General features: G+C 37.5%; 1 protein-coding gene across 1 annotated transcript in view; it reads right to left on the reverse strand.

The window, feature by feature from the left end:
* LOC103590060 (probable GPI-anchored adhesin-like protein PGA55) overlaps positions 1 to 22,075 on the reverse strand; it is a 79,640-nt gene that overhangs the window by 36,616 nt on the left and 20,949 nt on the right. The window contains exons 6-7 of the mRNA XM_008572180.1: positions 17,046 to 17,165; positions 11,520 to 11,559 (exon numbers count right to left, since the gene is read on the reverse strand). Of these exons, the coding sequence (XP_008570402.1) occupies positions 11,520 to 11,559; positions 17,046 to 17,165 (160 nt within the window). The remainder of the gene's footprint in view (positions 1 to 11,519; positions 11,560 to 17,045; positions 17,166 to 22,075) is intronic.

Consider the following 22,075-nt stretch of genomic DNA (forward strand, 5'->3'; position numbering starts at 1 on the left):
AAGGGTTAAGATCCCCTTACCGGTCATCTTTATTTAAAAAAAAAAAAAAAAAAAAAACCAAATGTGAGAAGAGGATTTTCAAAATTCTTATTACTGGTTAATTGAACAGTTGCACTCAGTAAGCAGAAAACAATTTTATTCCTTCATCTTTTCCTTTAAACTCATTCTGTCAAAGCAGTACTTTTTTGCCTCTGAATGAACTTTTGGGTAAATTTCTTTTCCTAAGGTGTTTCTAGTATTCTCTTGTAATAAACAGCTATTTTTAAGTAATAAAAATCCCAGTGTAATATCACAACTCCAAACTCTTATTATCAAATTTAAATTTTTTCCTTTTCTCAGCTTGGGCCTGATTTAGACTCATAACAGCAGTGGGGAAAACAATCATGGTTGGTTTATTTCCTGTTCTTTTCCCTCCCCTTTTTGGTAGCTACTCTTTGTGTACAAAAGGACAAGAAAAGTCTTTCTTGATCTTGACTGATACTGTTATAATATGCCATTACTGCTGTATGTGTGTGCCAGATAAATAAATGCTGATTCTTTCATGCTTGAAGTATTTTGAAGGATTCTCTGGAGATTTCCCTATCATTGTGTTGGAAGAACCCAAAATTAAAAATTTTATTTAGCTTGTGTCTGTGCAGTGCCTCTGTAACTAAGTGTGCTTACCTACCAGGGCCCCTGAAGTCAGCCCAGTCAATAATCAACTGCCTGCATTCCTCTCGGTTTGGTAATCATGCTTACAAGCCTGTTCAAGTCACGTGAATTCGGAGAAGCTAAAACCAGCGGCTGCCTGCTTAAGATATACGTTTAGAAATCAAAACTTAAGGAGCCCACCAACCCCACCTATAAACAGCCTTGTAAAAATTGGATTGGAGCCCAGATCTTTAGCTCATCTGTGGCCCACTAACGTAATAAACTTATGACTCTCCAATGCCCACCCCCGCCGAGTGTTTGCCGCTTCCTTGCTAAATCTGATTCTACAACGACTGGAGCTCTCTCATTTGCTGCTATTAATGCTCTCCTTAGCTTTTGCATTTGGTGATAGAATGTCCAGCTTCTTTTGACTGAGGTTACTTTGCCCTTTGCTGGAAGTCATACTGGGCATAATCCCTTTCAAGATGATCCATAATTGGTCCCCTTCTGTGGGATCCATACTTTACCTATAGGTATTATGTACAAGTCTTTGTCATGCCAAACTCTGAAAGTAAATCTAGCTTCCCCTTTATCCTGCCATTCCAAAGCATCTAATAGAACCCTCTTGCCTTTAGACTTTTCAGGTATAAAAGTCAGAAAACAGATTTTGTGGGACATGTGTCGAACCTTCCAAATGCTTCTCCTGGAGCTTCCCATCCTGTGTTGAGGTGAGAGAGGTATTCTTCCCTCCTTGCATGTGACACCAATAACTCTTACAAAGAAATATGCATTCTTAGTCTTTTCATCCTCTGTATATTCTTTACCTTTTCCTAAATAGCTTGGAGATGGGTGGTGGGCTAATACTGGCAGAACTGGGTTTTGACCTCCCATTTAAAAATTCTACACATATGGTTCTACACAGAATAGAGGGTAGAAGTACTTCTCATTTATTATTTTGTTTTCATCTATGAGGCCACTATCCAAACTCAAAGACTACGTGAAAGCCTCATTTAACATCCTACATTCCTCAAGTTGCTGTTAACATTTGTAAGTTAAGACACAACCACAGAATTTTACTATTAGCCATCTAATATAGAAAGAACTCATGAGGTCAACAAAGATAGATCCCTCCTCCATTCCTTCCACCCTAGAGGATTACTATAAAAATAAGGGTGACAGAGGCTTGAGACCTGAAAAGGTCCTAACAAGCAGTTAGACAGTGGGAACTAACTTCTCTCTCTCAAGCCCAAAATCTGGAGATGGGGTAACAGGTGAGAAGATGACATTTGAAGAGGTGAAGTAGAGGGGGCATGTGCCAAACTCCATGTTAAGAACTCTAGAAGGCAATGTCCACACAGGGTGGAAACTCAACATAAAAATAAGAGCTTGGGATGTTCATGCAGAGAGGGGGCCTCAGTTAGTCCTCCTGAGATTCCCTTAACTCTTGTGTACTGTGAAACAAGTTCTCAAAGTTCCATACACCAAGAGCAAGGCAGGAGGTAGTCAGATTTAGACCCAAGATACCTGGCATAGGGCTACTGTGGCGAGGTGACTCTACCACACAGGTTGCAGAAAGGCAGACTAGTCAAAGTCTGGATAGAGGACTTCAATGAGACTCAAAAAGTTTGGGGAAGCAAAGGCAAGACAATGGAAAATCAACAATGGAGGACTCCAGGTCCTAAATTAGGCCTTAAGTTTACCTGACTTTTATCAGTGGAGTCCAGCCCAGCATAGAACAAGTCTAGAAACCCTGCAACATAAATCAGTAAAAATCTAGAGACAGCTTGTAGATCCCAGATATCCTCAGGCCCCAACCTCACCCTTCTGTTGCTCCTCCTACAAAGCTGCATAAGATCAGCCCCTATGATATACACCTATAGTTAGGGTGACTATTTGTCCAAACTGGAGCATTTCTGGAGGGTAAAATGGTGCTCTATTAAGAATTATGTCAAAGCAACAGGCATATACTGAGACTGTCCCAGGCAAATCAAGAGTTAAGATCACCCACCTATATGCTATCCTTAGAAATACGGAATGGGGAGAAAATCTGAGATTCAGCCTTAACCGAAAAGAGACTTTTAACTGAAAGTAACTGGAGGACAATAAGTTTAACTCATCATTTCCTAGCTAAATAGAGGAGAAGAGTGATGAGGGCCCAAGATAAGTTTAGATCAGTTATTTAAAAAATAATAATAAAGCTATCTTTTCTTTGCACATACAAGTGGTAGGTTTTATTTTTTAGAGAGGGTAGCATTTAGGGAAGACAAGAAACAGGATCACATACACATAATCGAGGGGTTTATGTTTGCTCCATTTTAATATATAGGAAACAGTCATTGAAGTAGGTCTACATGTATCTCACAGCAATATAAATAACATGCTCTTTCTCCATTACCTACCACACCAAAGTTGTAGGGTTTTAACTTTGTGAATGTGCTACGTAATCAAAGAGAATGCCAAAATGTCTAGCAGACAATAGGTGCTCGAACTGGTATTATTATCCAAATACTACATCTTCCTTCTTAAAAATACATTGCATTGCAGAAGAAACTGTGGAAGAAATTTTTTTTAAAATGAGTTCATCATATCTCTGGTAACCTCGGTCATTTAATTTTACAGTTTTCACTGTCATTCACTGAAGAACAATAGTGCACCCAAGAATAACAGTAATAGTTGTTCTTTTCTTCAGATTTTTTTCACCACTTAGATACAAACATATTTATAAGGAGGTTACTACACTAATGCTACTCTCTTGTCACTCTACATGCTTTCCCAAGTAAACAACTATGCCTTCAGCCCAACCCTTTCCCTTGCTCTCCAGGCTGAGACACCCAATTGCTTGTAGGACATTACCATTTCAAAGTGCTGTAGGTACCTCAATATCATCCCAACCCCCTCCTACTTTTCCATTTGTATTCCCTCACCTAGAGAATAAGTCATCATTCATCCAGTTTCCTAAGTTGGAGGGCTGGGGGCCAACTTGAATTACATCTTCTTTCCTCAACCAATGAGTCTTTAAGAATTATTGACTATCTCCTTCCTAAATTGTTCTCAAATTTTTCCTTCCTGCTATCATTGCTGGTAAAGTTCAGGTCCTCATTATGCCTTATTTGGAATGCTACAACAGTCACCCATCCAATCTAATTATTCCTTCCAATCCATCTTTTTCTTTGCTGCAAGAGTGACTGCTCTAAGAAATCTGATCATGCAAATCTCTGTGAAGGGATAACAGATAAGGATGTTGTTTGGGTAATGCAAATGTTCCACAAAAATCTGTACTTGAAATTATATCAGTCCTCACCCCCACAATCTCATCAGCATAGAATACCTGTACTTTAGATTTCAATCCTCACCCCCATACTACCATCAACACATGATAATTTTATTTTAGATTCCCACCAAAGAAGACAATACTACTATTTGCCATTTAAGTCTGGTTAAAAAAAAAATCTAGTTATAAGACAGTTATACACGATTATTTCAATGACATGAAATTGATCAAATAACTATAGACTTTTTCCTTGTACCTAAAGAGCTCAGAGCCAAAATGTCGCTCAATTAAAACATCTGATTCTTAACTCTTATGGTTTATTTATTTTTGTTCTAATTCCCTTTCCTCCTATTTATATCTCCTATTTAAAATTATATTTCCTTGGTTCCAACTTTTTTTTAGCTTTATTGAGATATAACTCACACACCCTACAATTTACCCACTTAAAGTGTATAATTCAACGGTTTTTAGTATATTCACCGAGTTGTGCAACCATCATCATCACAACCAATTTTAGGATACTTTCATCACCCCCAAAAGATACCCTGTGCCCATTAGCAGTTTATCTTCATTTCTTTCCAAACCTCTCATCTTTAGGCAGTCACTTATCTGCTTTCTGTCTCTGTAGATTTGTATTATGGACACCTCATGTTGGGAAAATAGAATAGTTTGGTCAGGGCCCTCGCCTCAGGCCCAGTTGGGTGTCGTTCAGCACATCCTTTGTAAGCAAATTGTGTGTGTGTGTGTGTGTGTGTGTGCGCGCGCGCATGACCGGAGTTAGTGTGCATGCACGCCAATGTATCTTTTTAGTTTTGTTGCTATTCTTGTGTTCTTCAGAGAGAGTTTAGTGAAGCAGGCAGGTAGGCATCTGCCTCAGGCGTCTGCCCTGTGCAGCCATGCTTTCAAACCTACAGCTTCCAAGGACCTGTTTGCCGGTTACCTAGCTCATAGACCTGAATGTGTGGGGTCTGGTGACCCAGCCTGGCATGTGAAGGGTTTGTGACCCAGTCTGTGAACAAGCTTGAGGGGTCTGTGAACTCCAGACCCAGCTCTGGCTCGACAATTGGTCCAGTCGATGCAGGATACTGGCAAGTAAAAGAACCTGACAATTGGCATGGTCGTGTAGCTTTACAATTGGCGTCACAAACAGCATTAGTAGCTCTACAATTGGCTATGTAGACAGGATTCCACCATTAGCCCGAGCCGAAGTACCACCATTGGCTAAGTCAGTGCAGGATGCCAACATTAGCCAGAGCACTACAATTGGCATAGTTGGCAGGATTCTGAGCAGGTACGGGAGCCGAAAGCCCTTGGAAGGAGGAAATGTGGCTACTTTTGAATATGCTCTGCCCTATGGCCACTTTCCTGTTGACCGAGATCTGGTTGCTGCACACTTTACTGCAAGGCACCATAGACCAGACATTACAATGGAAAATCCCTTGGGAAGGGGAGGAAATGTGGCTGTTCTTGAGCATGTGGTGCCTGGTGGGCACTTTCCTGCTGACCGGAACCTGGCTGCTGATCACTATGCTGCAAACTGATCGAGATTTGTGGCAGAAAGCAGAGTCGTTGGAAGCACAGATGAATGCCCTGGAGGATGACATGCAGCGACTGGTAACTCCTGCCTCTCAAACTAGGGAAGACGACCAACCCAGTGGTGATTTGGGGAAACTATGTGTCTCCAGGGCATGACCTGTTGTGCACGAGAAATTGAGACAGTGAAGCAGCAGTAACAGGGAGAGCCCCTGACTGCTACAGCTATGGGACCTAGGAGTAGATGGTATAACATGCTCTAGAGATGATATAGTAAATGCATGTTGCATTTGTCTGAAGGCAAATGGCTTAAAGGGTGCCACTTAAACCTGATGGCCAGATGGGTGCTGTATAAACCCAAGAAAAGAGTGCCACATGCAGATGGGCAGATGACCTGAGGACGGGTGCCCCTGCAGAATTTCAAGTATGTTTTCACCTGGTGAAAATGTGGAAAAGTTAGTCTCCGTTACTATGTGCCTGTCTCAGTGGCAGCAGTTACAGGAGGGCTGCAGATATGCACAGGGGCAGGGCAGCCACTCCTTGATGGACTGAGTGAATGCTGTTGTTCAAACTGTGGGCGAATGCTGCAGATCTGCCTGAGACTGAGTGAGTAGCCAATACAAGCCGAGCTGACTAAAGTAATTCAAAAGCCAGAATTTAAAAGAGAAGCAGAGTGTAAAGATTTGGAAAACTTGCAGCCTGGCCATGCAGTAGAGAAGCAGAGAGCAAGAGAAAAACGCAAGGGTGAAGCAGACAAACTATTTGCAAAAGACATTATCTTGGTAGTGAAGCAACCAGATGCTAAAAGCCAAGACAATGGAAAAAATGCCTTAAAGGCATTTGAGAAGTCTGGATGGGTGCACCACCCATCACAAGCCCTGAAAGCATTTGAGAAGTTTGGGAGAGTGCCCCTCCCATCCTAGAAGGACTGAGTTGTCCGGGAGGACAGACCTGAGGTGTCATTGCCCTCAGCAAACTGCTCCCTGCAATCCCAGCCCTCTGCTGGAGTAATCCTGCCTCAGCACTTCTGAATAAAAAAAGCTGAAAACCTTGGTGGCGTTCACATTGTTTTTGAGTTTGCAGGCCAGCAGTATGTGAGAGCAGTGGAGATATGGCAGCCTCCACCTAAATTTCAGGAGATGTGTGGAAAAGCTGGGGGACTCAGGTGGAGACCTACTGCAGGGGTGGAGCCACTGCAGAAGTCATCTACAGAGCAATGTGGAGCAGAAAAGTGGGGTTGGAGCCCCCACAGAGAACCCCCACTGAGGAAATGTCTAGTGAAGCCAGCACAGCAGGGCTGCCGCCAGGAGCCCAGAAACATGGGGCTGCTGGCAGTATGCAGCATCAGCTTGGAAAAGCTGCAGGCACCACGGCAGCTCAATGGGCTGCACTTGGTTGAGCTTTAGGAGTGAGGTTGCCCTACGCTCTAGGGGTCCAGGTGTCCCAGTGTACTTAATGTTTGCCCGTTTGGGATTCAGATTTGTTTGGGGCCTGTTTTTCCTTTCTATTTCTCCCTTCTAGAATGGGAATGTGTGCCCAAAACCTGTCCCACTGTATCTTGGAAGTAGATAAACTTGTTTTTGACTCTTTGCAGGTTCACAGCAGGAAGGACTTTTGCTTTTGGTCTCAGAGGACACTTTGGACTTTAGACTTTTGAGTTGGTGCTGCAACAAGCTAAAGACTTTTGGGACTAGGATGGAATGTGTAATATGTAAATGTAAGAATCATTTACCCTGGCTAAGGGAACATTGCAGAAGATTCTGAATGCACAGATTGTATGGTGAGGACTTGAAGGGGTGGATTGTTGAGAAAATAGAATAGTTTGGTCAGGGCCCTCGCCTTGGGTCTGGTTGGGTGTGGTTCAGCACATTCTTTGTAAACAAACTGTGTGTGTGTGTGTGTGTGTGCGCACATGTGTGTGTGTGTGTGTGTGTGTGTAGTTAGTGCACATACATGCCAATGTATCTTTTTAGTTTTATTGCGCACATGTGTGTGTGTGTGTGTGTGTAGTTAGTGCACATACATGCCAATGTATCTTTTTAGTTTTATTGCTATTCTTGTATTCTTCAGAGAGTTCTTTAAGCAGACTGGCTGACTTCTGCCTCAGGCGGCTGCCACCACCACAAGTGGCCATGCTTTCCAACCTACAGCTTCCAAGGACCTATTTGCCTGTTACCTAGCTTATAGACCTGCGGTGACCCAGCCTGGCGTGTGAGGGGTTAGTGACCCAGTCTGGACAATGGGCTTGAGGGATCTGTGAGCTCCAGACCCAGCCCTAGCTCGACAACTGTCATAGTCAGGTAGCTCCACAAGTGGCAATGTTGGTAGGATTCCAACATTAGCCCTAGTGTGACACCTCATATGAATGGAATCATAAAATACGTGGTCTTGTGTGGCTGGCTTCTTTCATTTAGTATAATGTTAACAGGGTTCATCAATGTAGTAGTGTTGCAGTGAGCAGGACTGAAGCCATATTGGGACTTAAAGCTGCCTGGGCTTTGGAGATGGGAAGATTTTTAAAAGGACAGTTTTTTCTCTCCACTCTTGCTTCCCATGCCCTGACTTTCTTATCTCGCTTGCTAAGTAGGAAAAGAAGGCCAAGAAGCTAATTAGTACTTTGCAAAGCTAACAGCTCTTTCTCTGAGACTTGTAGAGTTTTGAGAAATGATCAAGGCCAAATGACTGAAGCTGACCTTCGGTACTAGCTAAGCACACCGGTGCAAATCAAAATCGTGCAGGGTCCTGAGGTAACAGAGAAGATGAGAACTGAAACCAGATAAGGCCTTGGCAAGACCTTGTACCTGACCCATAGAAATGGACCCCTCGTAACTCACATCTCCTGCTCTCCTGCTTTTCACCTCCCACATTCCATTCCCTCAAGTCTTCCTTTAAAAACCCCTCAGTAAATGTAAATCTTTGAGATGGGATAGCCTACCATCTCCTTCAGCTGAATACATCTGCTTTTCTAACACCAACTGTTTGACTTCTGAGTTTTTTTCTTTCTTTTTCAAGGGGGTGGGCAGCCAGACCTGAGTCCGGCAACAATAGCCTATAATAGTATTTCATTCCTTTTCATTGCTGAATAATACTCTATTGTGTGGTTATACCACATTTTATCTATCCATTCATCAGTGGGTGAACATTCAGCTGTTTCCACTTTAAGGCTATTAAGAATAAAGTTGCTGTGAAAATTTCCATACAAGTTTTCATATAGTTATATATTTTCATTTCTCTTGATTGCTGGGTCATTTGGTAATTCCATGCTTAATCTTTTGAGGAAATGCCAAACTGTTTCCAAAGCAGCTTCACCATTTAAAATTCCAATCAGCAAAGTATAATAGTTCCAATTTCTCCACATCCAAGTTAACATTTGTTATTATCTATTTTTTTGATTACACCCATCTTAGTGGATGTGAAGTGGTATCTCACTGTGGTTTTGATTTGCATTTCCCTAATGGTTAATGATATTTAGCAACTTTTCATGTGCTTATTGGCCATTTGTATATCTTCTTTTTTTTTTTTTTTTTTCCTTTTTTTACTGACCGGTAACGGGATCACAACCCACGGTGTCGCGCCCGTACCGGGGATCGGCAATGGGATCGCAACCCTCGGTGTTGCACCCGCACCGCGCTCAGCCAGTGAGCGGGAACCAGTCTCCACATGGGATCCGAACCCTCGGCGGGAGCGCCGCTGTGCTCCCAAGCAGCGCACTCTCCAGTGCGCCACTGGGCCGGCCCATTTGTATATCTTCTATGGAGAAATGTCTGTTCAGATCTTTTGCCCATATTAAAATTGGGTTATTTGTCTTTTTATTGTTGAGGTATAAGAATTTTTTATATATTTTGGGTACAAGTCCCTTATCAGATATATGACTTGCAAATATTTTCTCCCATTCTGTGGGTTGTCTTTTCACTTTCTTGATGGTGTCTCCTATCTTTATTTTTAAACTTGTATGAATTTTCTGTAAGTTCCGTTAAATACTTTGAGGGTTGAGGTGTTTTAAAAGAAATTTCATTATATATCAGTCTTACTGAAAATCTTCCAGAGGCTCTTATCATATTCAGGGTAAAATAAAAATCCCAGCCATCAAGGCCGTTCATGATACAGACTGTGACTCCTTGAACTTATATCCTGTCTCTCGCACATACATACTACCATTTAGGCTACATGCCCCAAACCAAACTTCCTCCAGTAATATGTTTCTTTTCAGTCTTCCCCACCTTAAATGGCAACTCCATTTTTTTTTTTTTTTTTTTGCAGGAGCCTCAAAAGCAAGAGATATTGGCATCATTATTTTTTTTAATTCTATCTGATATGGAGTTGCTTGTAATAAATCCTAGTAAATAACAGTGTTTTAAGAAATAATTACATAAATAAGCTATAGCTATTAGTTCCTAGGTATCAAGAGAGGTCAATGTGTTCTCGAGATTTTACAGAGTTACAAGAACAAATAATCAGTGCATACTTTGTTGAAACTCCTAATTCTTTTTTTTTTTTGTCCTTTTTGAGACCGGCCACACCGCACTCAGCCAGTGAGCGCTGTGAGCGCACCTGTCATCCCTATATAGGATCTGAACCCGTGGCGGGAGCGCTGCTGCGCTCCCAGCGCCACACTCTCCCGAGTGCGCCACGGGCTCGGCCCCTTGAAACTCCTAATTCAATACTGAATACTACACATGGAGAATACCTCCTTTTTGGTAATTCACAATACACAGGGATTTTTTCAAACTACGAAAACTATAAGGATTTAGATTAGAAGCCTATTTCAAATTAGTAACATGACACAATCATTTGTAATCCAGACGTATTGATTATTTTTCCCATAACAATGCATTTCATATGGTATGAATTTTTTTTAAAAAATGTGCCTTGCAGCCTTCTTGCTTTAAGAGAGAAAGGACGAAATAATTTTGGCAATTGTGCTGGGACTAGAGTAGAATGTCAATTTTACAGAATAGCAGGAAGTAAGACTCATAGGAAATTGAATAAGGAATGAACAATACTGAAATAATTAAAATCAGTACATTAAGGTGAACATGTAATTTTGCAATGGTGTTTATTAACAGCCAATGGGAATTAATACAGGCTTGACTGTCACGATTCTACAAAATGAAGCTTAGATATACTAATTCAGCTTAAACCAAATAACTTACATAAGATCAAAAATATATCAAAAGAGTTGTGTAAAATGTTATTTTACAGATCTGCTATTAAGTCAAAACTATGGACTCAGCCTTGACTACTTTCTCTCACACATCATCATTCAGTACATCAACAGATCTTCTTAGTTCTACTTTCAAAACATATCCGAAAACTGACCACAACTCACCACCTCTGCTCTTACCACTCTGGCCCATGCTCCAATATCTCTTGCCTACATTGGGGCAATACTTTCCTAACTGTAATCTCCATAATTCCTTGCCTTCCAAAGTGTATTCTTATCATAGCAGACAGGGTGATTCCTCTAAATCATGTCATATCATATCAATCTTCAAAGGCTCCCCAACTTACATTGGCCTCCAATGCCTCATGTGATCTAGCCTCCTGCTTCTTCTCTTACTTCTTTTCCTACCTCTCTCTACTCCAGAAGCCCAGGCCTTCTTGCCTCAGGGCCTTGCTCTGTTTATTCTACCTGGAATACTCTTTCCCCGGTGAGTCACACAGCTGGCTCTGTCTCGTTTTTTAAGTCTCTACTCAAATGCTTCCTTTTCAATGATGACTTCCCTGAACACTTAAAAGAGCAAATCTCTACCCCCAACACTCCCTAGTCCCCTTATCTTGCTTTATTTTTCTCCATAGCATTCATTACCATATAACACAGTATAAATTTACCTGCTTATTTGTTTATTGTCTGTCTCCTCCAACTAGAATGTGGACTCGATGACAGCAGAGATTTTGTTCTTAACCAATTTTGTTCATAGCTATATCTCTAGCAATTAGAACAGTCCTGGCACACAGTGAGTCGTCAAAAAATATTGAATGAATGAACACCTGAATTTGGGAACTTACAATCATACTTGTTATATAAGTATTAGAATTCGGGGTTTTCAAAAACATGACGACTTTAAAAATTTTTAATTCTTACGTTTTTCTGTGGCATTTGTGATAGTCTTCTGAAGAGGTACCTAGGAAAGGAAAAAAAAAATGCCAATCTATTAAAAATGCTAAAATTACTCTAGGTAAAAATAAATATTTCCCCCATGGTGAAATATTTATGCATGGTGGCAGTGCAGTTTATTTTTATAATTTTATTGTTTTATATTATTTTTAATATCTGACATAAATTAGATAAAAGTATTTTCAGAATATCAAAGTTAAACAAAAGTGTTGCAAAATCTGATAAGATACAGAAATCTGCCACCTTATATTTGGATACTTCTTTATAATTTTTGAAATCTTTTTACATGTATTATCTTACTTGATTCTTACAACAACCTGTCAGGGTGTGTTTACACACCAATTTACACACCAACACACCAATTCATTATCCCCATTTTACATATAAGAAAAAGTATTTGGTCAAGTTACAAAATAGCTGGATACCTGGAACTTAAACTCAGGTCTCATGATTCTTAGTCCAATACCAAATATATAGATATGCATACTAGTAGATTGATTAGTCAAGAGAATGCCTCCCACTCAACATTTTACTGCCTCAGGTACTCTAGAATATTGTTAGGAATATAAAGAACCATGGCAATAGCCTTCTGAAAAAGTTACAACCTTCAGCAGCTGCAGTACTTTGCTTACAAAGTTTTAATATTAAGTTTTAAATTTGGTAAGAATTTAAAACTCCCAATGGTTAAGGAGAGGTGAAATGAATGGTGACTCCCAAGCAGTTCCTTGAGAGGAAGGTTCTCAAAGCATAAAGGACTATAGTGGACATTTATCTATGACTTTGTTTTTGCTGGCAACAGCCTCCTGGTTTTTCTTCTGATGGTCCAGCCATAGTCTGCAACTCAATGTAGGTAAGAACCTTGCATCTCCTTGGCCCATGTGACTGGTTCGGAGATAGGCATATGGACTAATTTAAACCACTGCGTAAGGCCCAGGACTACTGTTCAAATAGCTGGAAAAGAGAGGGACTTTTTTTCATTGGATTTGAGGCTATAAGGATATAAGCCTGGAGCTAGAAAGAGTTGCCATATTAAGGGACTCAGCTGAGAGTGTAAATGACACAGAGGGATCCTGAGCTGAGAGATGGAGAGGAATTGGGTCCTACAAATATCATTTGAAACTCTGGATCAAGTCATATATGCATCTGATTTACTGCTGGATTTTTCAGGTACATGCAGTAATAAATTTCCTTTTTCATCTAATATAGTTTGAGTTAGTTTTTTTGTCATTTGCAATGGACAAAGAACCTAACTGAAATACTTGCTAAAGAGACAGGCTGCTACTTTGAGCACTTTATATCGGGAAAGGAGTTCCAAACTAAAAAATAACACAGAAAACAAGGACTTCGAAAACTGTTAGAAACACTGCCATAAAGACAGCTATCAACTTTCCTAAAAAGGACTCCTAACCCAATGTTTAATTCTTTGACTGCTATTCCCCCTGTTTAGTGGCAGGCTCTAACAGGTGGGCTGACAACATCTATTCCTACTTCCCTTCTACATTTTTCCATTTTCTTCTGCTTTTTACCACTGCAGAGGCTAGGAAAACAAAATACTTGATTTCCCAGCCTCCCTGGTAGTAGGTAGATATATGACCCAGTTCTGGCCAATAGACCTAAATAGATTTCTGATAATTTCTAGAAAAGTTTTTGCTCTCTGATAAAATGAGACACGTGTGGTTAATACTGCCTTTCTCATTCTTTCTGCCAGGAACATGGCTGTGATGCCTAGAGGTTTTGCAACTGTCTTACAACTATGGAGAAATAAGCCAACACACTTGGTGGCAGAAAGATATAAAGAGCTTAAGATCTTGATAATATTAGTGAGCTGCTACACTAGATCTGGAGTGACATGGGAGAAAAGTAAGCTCAATATAAATAAACTTTTTTTGCATGACAAAAAATACCATAAACAAAAAGTCCACTGACAAACTGGGAGAAAATACTCACAACATATACCACAAAAAAAGCTAATATGAAGTATTCTTAATATATAAAGAACTTTTAGAACTTGAGAGTAAAGGATGGAAAAACCAGATAGAAAAACGGGGGAAAGGCATTAACAGAAAATTCACACACACACACACACACACACACACACACACACACACACACACACACACGAAATGAAAAATGGCCCTCAAACTTGTGGAAAATATCTGAACTCACATATAATTAGGGAAATAAAAATTAAAATAGCAAAGAGATACAATTTCTCACCGACTAGGGTGGCAAAAATTTTCAAATATGACGGAACATTCTGTTGGCAAGAATACGGGGTGACAAGCACTTTCATATGTTGCCAGAGGGTACACAAACTGGTATAATCCTTCTGGAGGAAAATTTGGCAATACCCAACAAAACTATATATCCACTTACTTTTTGACCCAGCCATCCTACCTCTGGGAATCTACCTTGAAGACGCCACCAATAATATGAAAATATATATATCATAATTTTACTCCCACTTGTAGTGGCAAAATATTGGGAAAAAACCTAAATACCCACTTCACAGGAGAATGGCTGGATAAACAAAGGTACATCCACATCATGGAGTACTACGCAGCTGTATAAAATATGAGGAAGATCTCTACAAACCCATTTGGAGTGACTTCTAGTACATACAGGTAAGTGGAAAAACTAAGTGAAAAATAGTAGCCATGAAGTGTGCTATCCTTCGTGTAACAAAGAGGAGGAAACACATAGGTATCTGCTCATTTCTATGAAAGAAATATAGGAAGAATAAACCAGAAACTAAAGAGACCGATTAACTACAAGGGATGGCTGGGAAAGGGCTATTCCTTTTAACCAGGAAACTCATATTCTTTAGCTTCAGAAAATGTTCTTTAATTATTTGATAATTTTCTTCCCTCAGTTTAAAAAATGTTTTTTTCTAGGACTCCTATTATTTGAAGTTAAATTTCATGTTAAATTGAAATAGGCCAGGAACAGAAAGAGAAATACTGCATGTCCTCACTCATAAGTGGAAGCTAAAAAATAAACATATAAAAAAAGAAAGAAAGAAAGATACAACAATCACAATAATACGTTGAACTTTCAAAAGGAGAACAGAGGTTACCAGAGGTGAGAATGGGGGAAGGGGGGAAGGGAGGAATTGGTAAAAGGCCACAAAAAACGGTGACATTGTGTATTGTTGAATATATTAATTATCCTGATTTGAGCATCATATATTGTACACAGGTATTGACATTCAACTCTGTACCTCACGGATATGTACATCAACTATGTTACAATAGAAATATATCTTTTTAAAATTTAATATACTGTTCCTCTAACTTAGCTTTCTTGCTCCAAATTTCATTCTTTTTTATTTTTTCCTCATTTCTTTTTTTTTTATTTTTATTTTTTTGTCTTTTTTCCGTGTCTGGCAACGGATCGCAACCCTCAGTGTTGCCCCTGTACCGGACTGGGGACCGGCAATGGGATTGCAACCCTCGGTGTTGCTCCCGTGCCTCGCTCAGCCAGTGAGCGGGAACCGGTCTGTATGTGGGATCCGAACCCTCGGGCGGGAGCGCCGCCGCGCTTCCCAAGCGGCGCACTATCCAGTGCGCCACCGGGCCGGCTCCAATTTTTTCCTCATTTCTTCCTCCTGTTTTTTTATTCATTTTTTTTTTCTGGGAAATCTCAACTTTACCTTCTAATCCTTCTACTGAGTTTTCCATTCTGCTAGAATGGAAAGGAAAATGGGATAAGGACAGCAGTAAGAAGAGAAAGAAGAGATAATTTTCTGAGAATATCTTTTTGTATACAGCCATCCCTTGATATTAGAAGGGGATTGGTTCCAGAACTCCCACAGATACCAAAATCCATGGATACTCAACTTCCCTATATAAAATGGCATAGTATCTGCATATAACCTACGTACATCCTCCCATATACTCTAAATCATCGCGAGATTACTTATAGTACCTAATATAATGTAAATACTATGTAAATAGTTGTTACATTGTATTTTTTTGTTTGCACTATTTTTATTGTTATCATTTTTTATTGCTTTTAGAATATTTTTGATCTGTGGTTAGCTGAATCTACAGATGCAGAACCCACCAATATGGAAGACCAACTATAGCTATGACTCTTAGAACCATAGTAATGTTTCACATCCTTCACACACCCTCTGAATACCTAAACAAAACCAAATAAAACAGGTGAACTTAAAATTGGATTCAACAGTAACAAATGAATCTAACTATAGCATATTACAAGCAAACAACACATACACTGAAGGGTGTAAGAGAAAAAAAACTAACCTATGTAACTTTGGAAAATACTATTTTGAGTGGACCCTGTAATACTAAAGACAAAAAGAACTGTACATAAATGCTGCAATCTATTTAGTAAATGTGTTCTCACAGGGATCTGGGTTAACAGTTCCGAAACTACTTTATATATACGCTAGAATTTAATAAATGGATAAATGAAATTATTGGATCTTAACCCATAGAATAAATATTCATGAGTCCATACTGATATAAGTAATCAAATAAATAAATCAATAAATGGCAGAAAAGAGACAGATCTTCTTTTATAGTAGGATTCCAATTAATAAATGTATTAGGAAAGAGTGGAATAGAAAACCACCATTAGACAAATGCCACAGTAATAAAAGTTACAGTCAACTGGTTCCCCTGATGGTTACAAAGATCAATGAATGAAAGTTTAGGGAAAAACATAATTTATAGAGTGTCAACTATCTTCATATACATATATAGAACTATCTTTATATATATGTATATATGCAGATATTTATTAATTACAAAGAGAAAATAGTATCTTTACAGTGAAGAAACCCAGCAGACAAGACCTTAATCAAGTGATAAAATTTAACATCACCAGTAAAAAGACATAATGACATCATAAAGGCACAACATCATTTCTGTGGTATTCTTACCAAAAATTGCATAACCTCATTCCAATCATGAGAAAACATCACAACAAATCCAAACTGAGGGACATTCTACAAAATAATTGATCAGTAATATTAAAAAAATCAAGATTATGAAAGACTGAGGAACTGTTACAGACTGTAGGAGACTAAGGAAAAATAACAAGTAAATGTAATGTAGGATCCTATCCAGGATAGGAAACAGAAAGGAGATCAGTAGAAAAACTGGTGAAACATGAACAAAGTTTATAGTTTAGTTAATAGTTTGATACCAGTGTTAAAATTCTGGTTCTGATCACTGTACTAAGGTTATGTAAGATAATATTAGGGAAAGCTGGGTGATATATATGAGAACCTTTGTACTATTTTTTCAACTTTTCTCTAAGTCTAAAATTAGTTCAAAAGAAAAAGTCATAAAAAAAGTAAACCCTTGTGGACTTAAGCTACAATTAAATGTTATTTATATCCAAAGGCAATCCCAATTAATAAAGTTAGCTTAGAAATCATTCAAGAGAAAAAATAGTTAGCTTTTCCAACATAGATGAGGGATTTCCCTGTGTGAAATGAGAAAAATAAATGTCAAAACTCACCTAAAATTGCAGAGAGGTTTGAAAACTGTGGCACCTGCTCTATCGCTACTGCTTTACTGGTATCCAGAAGAGTGGAATTCTTACACTGCATGTGTTCTTTCAAGTTGGGACACTCCCAATCTAAAAAAGCGGGGGATGGGTGGATGGAATAAACCTTTGAATAACAGTCTGCAAGTGGCAGGCTACCTTGCTACTTTTCTCCCCCAACTTAGGCCCCCAGCCCTTACCAAACTGGTCAACCCTGCTTTCCTTCCTAGACTTTTTTCTCCATAAAGATTATGGATCTAAGGGACAGGCAGCATACATGTGAGCTGACTCTCAAATTTTATGTATAAGTTATTATACCTATGTCTCGTTAGATATCATATCACTAAATAACTTCCTTATACTTCTGTTACTTGGTGTCAGTTTTAAGCTTTTCATTGATTTCCCACTTGGAACAATGAGGTTAGTCCCACTTACATCTTCCTGTCACAATCTTTCTCACCCCTCCCATTGTTCCCATACTGTTATATAGTATATTTAGGTAAAGCGATAGTCAATGCAGACATTATAATAATAAAATGCTTTAAAAATGCTATTTACTCTTGTGGCATACCATGACCATCTTTTGTTTTTCCTGGAGTCAGTGGAAGTCTTTTTTGTTTGTTTGTTTAGTTTTCTATGTATTTCCATCTATTTAATCCCAAAGTCTACTAAATTGTATAAATCTATTATTCCATTCCCTGGTGTTCTGAAATTTTATAATGCCATACCTTGGTGTTTTTCATCTACTGCACTAGGCACACTGTGGTCCTTTTAACCTAGAAACTCATATTCTTTAGCTTCAGAAAATGTTCTTGAATTATTACTTTGATAATTTTCTTCTCTATTTTTATTATCTTTTCTGGGACTCCTATTATTTGATGTTGGATTTCATATACCGTTCCTCTAACTTAGCTTTTCTTCTTTTCACTATTTTTTCTTTTTTCCTTTTTTTTGTTCTGGGAAATCTCAAAATCTCTTCAACTTTATCTTCTAATCCTTCTACTGAGTTTTCCATTCTGCTATTGCACTTAATTATTCCTGAAATATTCCCTTTTTACAGCATCCTATTTCTATTTAATGGATGAAATATGTATTTCTTATCTCAATGAAGACTCTTTTTCCGATATTTTCCTCTCCTTGTCTCCTTGTATTATTTCTATTTCTGCTTGGGTCCTTTTCTTATTTTTAAAAAAAATTTGCTATAGTTAGAATACATAACGTGAGATCTACCCTCTTAACTTTTAAGTGTGCAATATAGTATGGTTAACTATAGGCAGTGTTGTGTAGCAAGTCTCTAGAATTTACTCATCTTGCATAACTGAAACTTAATACCCATTGAAAAGCAACTCCCAATTTTCCCCTCCTGCCAGCTCCTGTCAATTACCACTCTACTCTCTGCTTCTATGAGTTTGACTATTTTATTTATTTTATTTTTTGGTGGCTGGCCAGCACAGGGAATGGTGATGTTAGTATTACAAATCTATGCTCTAACCAACTGAGCTAATTGCTAGCCCAAGTTTGACCATTTTAGATACATCATTTAAGTGGAATTATGCAGTATCTGTCTTTCTGTGACTGGCTTATTTAATTTAGCATAATGCCCTCAAGGTTCATCCATGTTATCACAAGTGGCAGGAATTCTTTCTTTTTTAAGGCTGAATAATATTCTATTGTATGTATAGATCACATTTTCTTTATCTATTCATCTGTTGTTGAACATTCAGGTTATTTCTACATCTTGGCTACTGTGAATAATGAACAGGAAAAGTTCTAAGATCTCTTCATGATCCTGGTTTTAATTATTCTAAATAAATACCTAGAAGAGGGATTGCTGGATCACCTTGTAGTTCTACTTTTAATTTTTAGAGAAACTCCATACTGTTTTCCATAGATGGTACACCATTTTACATTCCCATCAACAATGTTCAAGGGTTCCAATTTATCCTCATCCTTGCCAACACTTGTTATCTTTTGTTTTCGTTTTTTGATAATAGCCACATTAACAGCTGTGAGGTGGTATCTCTTTGTGGTTTTAATTTGCATGTTCCTGATGATTAGCGATATTAAGCATTTTTAAAATATATACCAGTTGGCCATTTCTATGTCTTCTTTAGAGAAATGTTTATTCAAGTTCCTTGTCTATTTTCAATCAGGTTATTGTTTTCTTTGTTTTGTTTTGTTTTTGCTATTGAGTTGTATGAGTTCCTTATGTATTTAAGTATTAACCCCTTTATCAGATATATAATTTGCAAATATTTTCTTCCATTCCATAGGTTACCTTTTTACTATATTGATTGTTTCTTTTGCTGTGCAGAAGTTTTTTAGTTTGATATAATCCCACTTGTCTATTTTTGCTTTTGTTGCCTATGCTTTTGGTGCCATGTCCATGAAATCATTGCTAAGCCTAATGTCACAAAACTTTCCCCTTATGTTTACTTGTAGGAGTTTTACATTTCCAGATCTCATGTTTAAGACTTTAATTCATGTTCATTGATTTTCTATATGGTATAAAGGTTCAATTTCATTCTTTTGCATATGGATATCCAGTTTTCCCAACAGCATTTGTTGAAGAGAGTAACCTTTCCTCATTATGCATCCTTGGCACACTGTCGAAGATCACTTGACCATATACGCATGGATTTTTTTCTGGGCTCTCTATTCTGCTCTATTAGTCTATATGTCTATCTTTATTACAGTACTATCCTGTTTTAATTACTGCAGCTTTGCAATATATTTTGAAATCATGAAGTGTGACACTCCTTCTTCGTTCTTCTTTTTCAAGATTGTTTTGGCTATTCGGGGTCCTTTGTGGTTCCAAATGAATTTTAGAGTTGATTTTCTATTTCTGTAAAAAATCCCACTGGGATTTCTTTTTTTTAACTGAAGCCATTGGAATTTTGAAAGGATTTGCATTGAATCTGTAGATTGCTTTGGATGTATGGGCATTTTAACAATACTTAGCTTACAATACATGAACATAGGATGGTGTTTCCATTTGTTTATGTCTTTTAAAATTTATTTCATGACTATTTTGTAATTTCCAGAGCAAAAATCTTTTACCTCCTTAGTTTATTCCTATTTTCCTTTTTTTTTTTTTTTTTTTTTTTTTAGTAAGGGGATCACAACCCTTGGCACAGTGTGGTCTGCACCACACTCAGCCAGTGAGCCCACCAGCCATCCCTATGTAGGACCCAAACCCATGGCCTTGCCGCTACCTGCACCGTACTCTCCCGAGTGAGCCACAGGGCCGGGCCTTATTTTCCTCTTTTTGATGCTATTGTAAATGGGATTGTTTTCTTAATTTCCTTATTGGATAGTTTGTTGTTAGTGTGTAGAAATGCAACTGATTTTTGTATGTTGATTTTGTAATCTGCAGCTTTACTCAATTCATTTGTTCATTCAAATAACAGGGTTGTCTTGTGGAGTCTTTGGGTTTTTTTGTTTTTCTTTTTGGTTCCTTTACATACAAGATCATGGTGTCTACAAAAAGAGATAGTTTTACCTCTTCCTTTTCAATTTGTATGCTTTTTATTTTTTTGTTGCCTAATTGCTCTGGCTAGGATTCCAGTACTATGCTAACAGAAGTGGTGAGAGTGGGCATCCTTGCCTTGTTCCTGATCTTTGGAAAAGCTTTTAGATTTTTACCACTGAGTATGATGTTAGCTGTGGGCTTTTTACATATGGCCTTTATTATGCTGAGGTAATTGCCTTTTGTTCCTAGTTTGTTGAGAGAGTTTTATCATAGAAGATGTTGAATTTTGTCAAATCCTTTTTCTGCATCTATTGAGATGATTACATGATTCTCATCCTTCATTCTGTTAATGTAATGTATCACATTATTATTATTATTATTATTATTATTATTATTATTATTATTATTATTATTATTATTATTATTATTATTATTATTATTATTATTATTATTATTATTATTATTATTATTATTATTATTATTATTATTATTATTATTATTATTATTATTATTATTATTATTATTATTATTATTATTATTATTATTATTATTATTATTATTATTATTATTATTATTATTATTATTATTATTATTATTATTATTATTATTATTATTATTATTATTATTATTATTATTATTATTATTATTATTATTATTATTATTATTATTATTATTATTATTATTATTATTATTATTATTATTATTATTATTATTATTATTATTATTATTATTATTATTGTATATTGAACCATCCTTGCGTTCCAGGATAAATGACACTTGGTCATGGTGTATGATCCTTTTAATGTGCTGTTGAATTTGGATTGTTTGTATTTTGTTGAGGATTTTTATATCTATGTTCATCAGGGACATTGGCCTGTAGTTGTCTTGTAGTATTTATCTGACTTTGGTATGACGGTGATGCTGGTCTCATACAATGAGTTAGGAAATGTTCTCTTCAATTTTTTTTTAGAAGAGTTTAAGAAGGATTGGCATTAATTTCTTTTTTAAAATATTTGATATTATTAACCAGTGAAGCCATCTGGTCCTAAACATTTCTTTGTTGGGAGATTTTTGATTACTGGTTCAATCTCCTTACTAGTTATAGGTCTGCTCAGATTTTGTATTTCTTCATGATTCTGTCTTGGAAGGTTTATGCTTCTAGGAATTTATCCACTTCTTCTAGATTATCCAATTTGTTGTTATATAATTGTTCATAGTAGTCTTTTGTGATTATTTTTATTTCTATGGCATCAGTTATAATGTCTCCTCTGTGACTTCTAACTTTATTGTTGTGTCTTCTTTCTTTTTCTTCTTTATTAGTCTAGTTAAATGTTTGTCAATTTTTTTTATCTTTTCAAAAAAACTAACTCCTAGTTTCACTGATTTTTTTCTATTCACTATTTCATTTGTTTCTGCTCTCAACTTCATTATTTCTTTCCTTCTGCTAACTTTGGGCTTAGTTTGAGTTCTAGTTCTTTTTTTTTTTTTCCTTTTTGTCTTTTTTCGTGACCGGCAATGGATCGCAACCCTC

This window comes from Galeopterus variegatus, unplaced genomic scaffold (assembly GCF_000696425.1).
Source record: "Galeopterus variegatus unplaced genomic scaffold, G_variegatus-3.0.2 Scaffold762, whole genome shotgun sequence".
NCBI lineage: Eukaryota > Metazoa > Chordata > Mammalia > Dermoptera > Cynocephalidae > Galeopterus > Galeopterus variegatus.